This window comes from Buceros rhinoceros, unplaced genomic scaffold (assembly GCF_000710305.1).
Source record: "Buceros rhinoceros silvestris isolate BGI_N320 unplaced genomic scaffold, ASM71030v1 scaffold19383, whole genome shotgun sequence".
Lineage (NCBI taxonomy): Eukaryota > Metazoa > Chordata > Aves > Bucerotiformes > Bucerotidae > Buceros > Buceros rhinoceros.
In genome coordinates, this window is record NW_010402058.1 from 6607 (window position 1) to 15518 (window position 8912).

An 8912-nucleotide genomic window follows, 5' to 3' on the forward strand; every position below is an offset into this window, starting at 1 on the left:
CAGCTATCAAAAATATTATATATACATATAATTCTAAATTATGCATAGTATTGAATATGCTGTAATATATAATCCTATCTACTCTTTTTATTAAAATTTGTTATTGCTTGCAATTAATATATTACTATGTATAATATAACATTTTTTAAATTTAATGATTTTTTTTAATGGTCAAAAATTTTCACTTAGAGAAATCCTTTTGGCCATTATGCGTGTCTCTTCCTTTTTCTTTCCTTGACAGCCTTTGGAAACTCTGCCATCACTTGTCTTTGAGCAGCCAGGTTCATTATTATGAACGTAGTAGCTGGGGAAATTGTTTGCTGTTTAGAACATCTCTAAACTTCATCACTTAGCAGATGTCTGTGCAGGTCCAGTTGAGAGTCAGAATAGGCTCTTAACAGGAAAGTATCAGATGTAGTGTCAAAACTTAATTGGGATGCATAGCAAAAGGTACTTTGTTGGGATTAATACCAACTCTGTTACATCCACAAAGCAGAAACTACTTGGGTTTGTATTCTGCCTCCGCCTCCCCCCCTAACCCCCACCCCCCTATTTTGTCCTGACTTTTTAAAGATTCATCTTGTCTGAAGTGTTTTTTTTAATAGCTAGAAAATGATAGAGGAGTATTTCATTGGTTCTGTAAAGAAAGTCCAGCTGCATTAAAGAATACGCACTGTGCCACACATAGCTTTGGCTCTTAAAAAGGAAAGAAAAAAAAACACTTCAAGGAAGAAAAACAACCTTCTGAATACAGAAACTGGATTTTTACATTGTTTCGTGGGCATTTAAATGAGCTTGTACAACATTAGCAACTGTACAAGAAGCATTTCAGATACAACAAATGTTTTGAACTTTTAACATCATCAACTAAGTGGTGCAGCTGCATGTGCAAAATCATGCAAATCATGTAGGGGGAAAAAGCATTCATAATTCAGGTTATTCATGCATGCAGATTTTGTGATAGCTTTATCCTTTCCCTAATCTTTATGTATCCATGACAACGCAACTTGTTCACATCTCACGAGCAAAGCAGTTAAAAAGTGAACGTTTTAATAATATAAAATTATTAGATCTACAAGGATTCTGTAAGGCAGCTTACCAGAGCTATGAGCGTGAAAATATACAGCTGTAAAGGATTGACAGGGAATGATAACTGCTTCTCATAAAACTAGACAAAGACTTATAAGAATTGTTGTGTTGTCTAGATTATTGTACCCTTTAAAATCCAGACTACTTCTTCACCACAAAATAAGCTCTTTTGGTTTTAAATGCCATTTTGATTATTTGAACAAATACTTGTGTTATTTCAAGTCTTCATTCTAAATATGCAAAGTAAACTGAAAAAAGAGCGAGAAAGTAAATGCTGGTTGCTTGCTTTTTTGACTGGGGGAAGCTCTTAAGCAGATGTTTTCTTCTGCTGTAGAGACCTAATGAAATTGGTTGATTTTGCAGGCAAGTATTTGATTTCCTTTTTATATCAATTTACTTGTAAAATCTCTGCACATCATCATCCATTAAAGCTACATGTGAAAATAGATGATAATACTATACCTAAGTAAATTGTGGATTTGGAACTGAAAGCCAGTTCTAGTGGTGCAAAATTGTGATGGTAGACGCTCTAGTTTGGTCGTGAAGAAAAGCAAGCTTGCAGCTGAGGAGTGGAATGAGTAGGCCCATTCCTTCTGCTTTTTTTTCTCTTGAGTCAGCCAATTGAAATACAGATGAATTGAAGTTTGCCACTCCGGACTCAAAATACTGGCATTGGCCCATACCTATGATGATCATGTGTTCTAATATCACACTACCAGGCTGCATGTGAAGGACTACACAGTATTTTTACAGCAGTATTTCAGTAATTTGTCTGAATGTGAGCTTTTAAGTTACAGAGATATATGTCAGAACACAATAAGGAAATTTGCTTTAAAAATTAATAACAAACTACTTTTATCATTAGGTCAGTAACAAATTAGTGCAGAGAGAGCAAGTATGCCATTGAGCAGGTAGCTGATGAAATGAGTGTTATAGAGCTCTAAGTTTCAATTGTTTTAGAGAATGTTGATTGACAAGGAAAAAAGTGAATAATAGGATAAATTAGGCAAACCTGTTACTTATATTTATAAGTGGATGGAGGGTGATGAAAGGGTAGAATGCTTGTGGATTAAAATTGGGGGGAAGGCCAACAAGGCAGACATCACAGTGGGAGTCTGCTATAGATCACCCAACTAGGATGAAGACGTAGATGAAATATTCTATAAACAACTGGGAGAAGTCTTACTATCCCTGCTACTTGTTCTTGTGGGTGACTTCAATTTACCAGATGTCTGCCAGAAGTTCAATATAGCAGTGAGGAAACAGCCCGGGAGGTTCCTAGAGTATGTGGAAGACAACTTCCTCACACAACTGGTGAGGGAACCAACCAGGGGAGACTTCCTCCTGGACCAATAGAGAAGGACTTGTGGATGATGTGAAGGTTGGAGGCTGTCTTGGACAACAGTGATCATGAGATGATGGAGTTTTCAGTTCTAGAAGCAGTAGGGAGGGGGTTTAGTAGAACTGCTGTCTTGGACTTCCAGAGGGCAGACTTTGACCTTTTTAGGAGACTGGTTGGCAGGGTCACTTGGGAGGCAGTCCTGAAAGGCAGAGGGGTCCAGGAAGCCTGGACAATTCTCAAGAGGGAAATCTTCAAAGGCCAGGAGCCTGCTGTCCCAGTGAGCCACAAGATGAGCCAGAGGGGCAGAAGACTGGCCTGGCTGAACAGAGAGCTCTGGCTAGAGCTCAAGTAGAAAAAAAGTCTGTGGCCTATGGAAAAAGGGGCAAGTCACTCACAAAAACTACAAGGATTGTGCGAGACTATGCAGGGAGAAGATTAGAAAGGCGAAAGCCCAGCTTGAATTTAATCTGGCCATTGCCATAAAGGATAATAAAATAATTCCTATAAATACATTAATAGCAAAAGGAGGTTTAAGGAGACTCTCCATCCTGTGTTCAATGCAATAGTAAGTATAGGGACCAAAGATGAGGAAAAGGCTGAGGTGCTGAATGCCTTCTTTGCCTCAGTCTTTGATAGTCAGACCAACTCACTGAGTGCTTGGCCTCAGATGGCAGACATGGGGAACAGTATCAAGGTCCTATAATCCAAGAGGAGACGATAAGTGAACTGCTGTAGAGCTTAAATGTCCAGAAATTTATGGGGTCAGATGGATCCACTGAGCAGGAGCAGGGATGTGATTGACCCCCTGTACTTGGAGGCCACACCTTGAATACTGTGTTCAGTTTTGGGCCTCTCACTTCAGGAAGGACATTGAGGTGCTGGAGTGTGTTCAGAGAAGGGCATTGAAGCTGGTGAAGGACTTAGAGAACCTATCTTACAAGGAGCATCTGAGGGAATTGGGGTTGTTTAGTCTGGAGAAGAGGAGGCTCAGGGGAGACCTTATCACACTCTACAACTACCAGAAAGGAGGTTGTAGGAAGGTGGGGGTCGGTTTCTTCTCCCATGTTACAGTTGACAGGATGAGAGGAAATGGCCTTAAGTTGTGTCAGGGGAAATTTAGGTCTGATATCAGGAAAAATTTCTTTACAGAGAGGTTTTGTGAAGCATTGGAACAGGTTGCTCTAGGGAGGTGGTGGAGTCCCCATCCCTGGACGTGTTTAAAAGATGTGTAAATGTGCTGAAGGACATCGTTTAGGGACTCTGGTAGTGCAGGGTGAACAGCTGAACTCAGTAATCTTAAAGGTCTTTTCCAACCAGATGATTCTGTGATTCTCTGTAGCATGTGTTTTTTCAGCTGACATATGTATCTGTGTGGAATCCTAAACCACAGCATTCAGTAAAACTTAAATAGAATTTTTCAGGAAATACTATTAAAGAGCGAAGTTTGGATAGGTGGGTGGGGTTGTTTCATATTAGCTGCACTGTTTACTGTAAAGTGTTTGCTATAAGTGAGGAGAAACTGGGTAGAGGCAATCCAGAATAAGAGCATAGTCAAGACATTTCTGTACATGTACTGTTGTCCTCTCCAATCTGTGAGGAAATGTGTAGTGAAAAGATGGGGGCAGTCCTTCACCCTTAAAACTCTCCCTTTTCACCCCGCTTTTTAACTTCAGTTTATTTTTTACTGATGATCACAAGTTGGATTCCCGTATTACTTGTGAATCATCTGGCAATCTCATTCCTGTTTCTTGTCTGGACATGCTACTGGATGCAGCACAATCCTTTAGATTTCTTTTTTAGCATCCCCACCACATGATAGGCCATAAGACTGCGAGATGCTTCTTATTGTATTGTCATTGATTTGCACGTGTCTCTGGCTCTTGCGCTCAGTGCCTCATGCACTCTTCCCGTGACATTCCTGATGCACCCTGTGGAGTTAAATTCCCAAATTCTGTATAACATTCATGCTACACCTACACCATGTATCTTCACCACATAATCCTTTTCCAGATAATGTCCTCCTCTTTTCTGGACATTTCTGCTAAGGGTTCTCAAGGACAGGAAGTTTTGGGAGAGATGACAAAACCTACTGAAGAATAAAAGGATTGTATTATTCACCATGGCCTGCTTCCTTTACACTAATCCACAGAAAGCAGCAACACCACAGTGGCCTCTAGTGGGTTGTGCAGTCTCTTGTTTTCCTCCTACAGTAAGTTTTGGACAGGCCTGCTAAACTGGGTTTCTGAAGAGGAAGTTGTACTAAGGCCAGAAAGGGATGGTGGCTGTCAGGGAGATATTGTACAGTTTTTCAGGCTACATGCAGCCTGGGACCTGCCAGCTGAGAAGTACTTTTTAATGAGTCAAACTTATTATCTGAAGTGTGTTTGTAAGCAATGTTGTGGGATATAGAATAAGGAGAAGAGTTCAGTGTTTCGTTAATATGGCTATCCCTATTTGTCATCTAGAAAAATATTTAAATAGTAGCTAATGAAATGGAGTAATTGAAATATGTTTAAACATCACAGAACAGAAAGGGATTGGAAATTCTCATTTTGGATGGCAAAAATTATAATCAACTTAGAAAACATGGTCCTAAATTAAATATGAGTTTTTAATGCCACTATATATCGTAATGAAAAAGACAGGTGACTTCATTTTCAGGGGACAGCTCTGAGGCTAGGGACTTTCTGATTTCTGTTAGAGAATCTGGGCTTCATGGAATGCTTCATTTCATAGTAGTTTGTCGTCGTAAACATGTAGACAAAACAGAAGGAATTCAGCAGTTAGCAACAAACATCATCAGAGTCTGAGGAAGACTGGTGAGGACAGATAGATGAAGTTAAGCATGTGGTACGCAGCTAAATTCCAGTTAAGGAGATGAGGAAAGGGAGAGAAACATAAGTGAAAAATTTCTTGAATGGCGTAAATGTCAAACAAAGTTTTTCTCTTGTACACAGTGGTATAAACAGAAAGGATGGAGAAGAAATAAGCTCTGTGCTGTGTATCCTGGGAACTTTGCCAATGAAAAAGCACTGATTTCTGAAAGGAATAAAGGAAGCCTTGTCTCTGGAGAGTAACCAAGCTGGACAGGAGGCCTTAGGAGAGAAGTCTTGTCCTGATTTTAGTTAGGATAGGGCCTTTTTGATTGTAACTTCCATGAATGTCATGTGAAGAACTCATACAATATTTTATGTTTGGACAGGATGACAGAAATGATCAGTGTGGTTCTGAAATGCTGTTTTTTGTGTTATTTCCAACATACTTCATATTTGGAAGACTGTTCCTTTTTGTGTCTTAAAACTTTCAGTCATAATTTTACCTTAATATGTTTGCTGGAGGTGGGGAGATGGTCTTTGTGCTACAACTTCTGTTACATTTGATTCAACTACCTGTGTAGCTGGGTTGCTGAAAGAAAACTTACCTTCTTAACAATTTTTTATCTTTAGTGTCACATCAATCACATCATAACAGGCATTGTTTTGTTGTTTTTTGTTTTTTAAAGTCATGGCTAAAAGTAATGTTTTCTAGACTAAAATCCCTACCAAGCATTCTTGCAATAAATTAGGTTAGTATGCAAGAATTGTAATAATCTTTTTAGGAATACTCGCTATAGACTTTCCCTGTAAATTTGCAAAATACAGCCAACTCCAGAGCAGAGTTTTGATCATCTTTGTTTTGCACAATTAGTTGAGATTTATATATACAGTAAATATACAGATGCAAACTTCCAGGTGATCAAACAATAAGAGCCATTACCAGAGAACAATTATAGGCAGGTCTTTCATGGTGTGTTGATAGCTACTATCATTCCAGTGCCACTTAGTAAAATGCTTAGCAGAGTGTAATGTAGATTTCATCATAGATAAAGAATGTACATTTTCAGAAGAAAAAGAGATGACATAAAATTTCTTCTATAGTTCTTTATATATTTCAAATTCTGAAGATTTCTTTCTGTAATTGTTTCATGTCATATGTGAAAATGAAGTTAAGAACTTCTGAATGAAGTCAAATTGAAGTTCCCAAAAGTTAAAATCAGCTTGGTATTTCGTTAAAGCTTGGCTTTTAATATAAAAGTAAATCCTTGCTCTTTCTAATCCAGTGTAATCTAATTGCAGTTGATGAGTAAAGAGTCTCCAGTCTCTGTTGGAAATGATGCTTACGTTGACCTTGATCGGCAGGTATCTAAGACTAGATGTTTCTTTTCCTTCAATCATAGCACATCAGTGGCCAGTCATTTTGCTTTATTAAGAAGTCTGTCTTTTTTCTTTAATTGTGAAACAGTTTTGTGTGAAATTCAAATGAGTAGAAAATTAAATTTCAGTATTCAAGTCCTTTTGTTTGATAAATTGTGTTAACCTCTTTTGTATATTTAAAGAGAAATTTTTTTTGTTGTTTTTTGTTTGTTTTAGGTTTGGAAAACAAGTTTAGCTGTACAACGTAGTATAGCAAAACTGCAGATTAGTGCATATCTTTGGGAATTGAGAAAGAAGGATTAAAAAATGAGTAGAGTTTGAATGAAACTTTTTGCCAGTGCTCCCGAAGTCAGTTTTTAAAAAAACATAGATGTGGCTTCAAAGTCCTTAAAGTCCTGGGAACTGTTACATTATTTAAGAGAAATTCTGAGAGAGATTGTCTGATAATATTTAAAGAATACGCAGAACCAATTTTTTTTTTACTAGCTTAACCTCATGCTTACACTGTGTTACTTCCTCGGTTTTTTCCTACTTGAAAAGTAGTATAGTACAGTGGTGTTCCCGATGTTCTTCCATCATGTGTTCAGTGCAGAAGTGTGTATATTCTGGCAGATTGAACTAATTTTTGAATGTAAACAGGTCCTTGAGAAATAAACTTGAAAAAATAAGAAAGCCTGTCTAAAATTCATCATATATAATATTAAATATTTTTATCTCTATATACATAATATGCATGCACTTGTTTTATCAGGCAAATTTTCTTGTAGCTATGTTTTTTTTATGTTAACTGCATTCATATGCAGACTTACAAGACACGTATCTTTGAGCATAAAGCCTTTGAAGGCAATATCTGAGTATTTCCCACTGCTTACAAGATTCAGTGCCCTTTTTCAGAAGGGTAGGATCTTCACTCCCCGTCTTATTGTATTCCCGTCAGTTGTATTCCTGGTGTGCAGTAAGAGTTAGCTTCCAGTGAGTAGAGAGATTTTACCTTAATTGTCCATTCCCTGTATTCCACCTCCCAGTCCTTTCTGTATTTGGAAAGTAGATTGAAAACTGAAATTATGCACTTTTTGCATCCATAAAGAAAAGTGGTTATGACAATTTTTTCAAGTGCACAGAGTTGCTGACTTCTTCAGACCCAAGTTCTTAAGGATTTTTTTTACTAAATTCATACTATAGTTGTGATAATTGTAATTTTTTTTGTAAGACCAAATGTTGTTTTCTAAGAAGTAATCATCTCTGCTTCTTTGTTTCTTTATAAGAGTGGAATTGCCGCCGTTTTCCGCAAACAAAATATATTACCTAAATGTAAAAATAATTTTACAGCCGTGTAGTTCAGAATGTTTTTAGACATTTCACTGAGAGTAATGAAACTATAAATATTTGTTGTTTATGATAGCTGAAGAAAACTACAGAAGAATTAAATGAAGCACTAGCAACTAAAGAAGAAATTGCCCAGAGATGTCACGAGTTAGATATGCAGGTAGGTTTACTGTATTGTCATAAACTAATTTTGCAGTGGGAAAGGGCTGTGTTAATTTTTAGGCAGCTGAATGTATGAATTATAGTGTGGAATCATAGGTTTTAAAAGGGAGATTAAAATTGTGCAGTAATTATTTTGCTTTACTTATGATAGTAGAGTGAATGTCATTGTTTTCTTATCTTGGTGCAGTATTGCCAGTGTTAAGATGGTTCATACTATCAAATGTCTTTTTCTTCGGGTAAGAAGGCTGTACGATTCAACTCTTGCATTAGAGAAGTGTAGGGGTTATGCTGCCACAGCAGTTTTGCATAAGAGTTAAGTCCCAATCAGAAGTAGTCTTATCAGCTGTGTATGGGTTTAGACTGAGCCTTAACTGTACCTCGTCTGGAAGATATGAGGAGTGCAAAGTGGGAGCCCCAAAAGGCTTTGCTATTGCAACCCTACTTTGGAGTACAGCTCAGGCTTTTGAGAAGCAGTTCAGTTAACTGTTAGAATTAATGAAGCTGATTTGCATGTCATGGTTGATTTTGGTATATTTGATGATTATTGAAGCATTTCCTTCTGTTGAGTTGTTCACATTCCCTCTCTTCCTCTCCTCCTCCTGCACATTAATTAAATAAAATAAGAACCGATGCTTCATCTGTTGTTCGAATTGCAACGCTTTGGGTCCTTTGCAGTACTGTCTTTTTTCATAACATGGTTGGAAACTGAATCATCTTTGGGACTGTGTTCCTATTTCAGGTCTGCTTGCATTGACCACTGGAATAATTAAAAAAAAAAAAATCTGAGAAGGCCAGAGCCA

At 37.5% G+C, this 8912-nt stretch overlaps 1 protein-coding gene across 1 annotated transcript in view; it reads left to right on the forward strand.

Moving 5' to 3' along the window:
• LOC104490266 (protein Hook homolog 3-like) overlaps positions 1-8912 on the forward strand; it is a gene marked incomplete at its 5' end in the record, with an annotated part of 26932 nt that overhangs the window by 6059 nt on the left and 11961 nt on the right. The window contains 2 exons of the mRNA XM_010132529.1: positions 6547-6609; positions 8027-8110. Of these exons, the coding sequence (XP_010130831.1) occupies positions 6547-6609; positions 8027-8110 (147 nt within the window). The remainder of the gene's footprint in view (positions 1-6546; positions 6610-8026; positions 8111-8912) is intronic.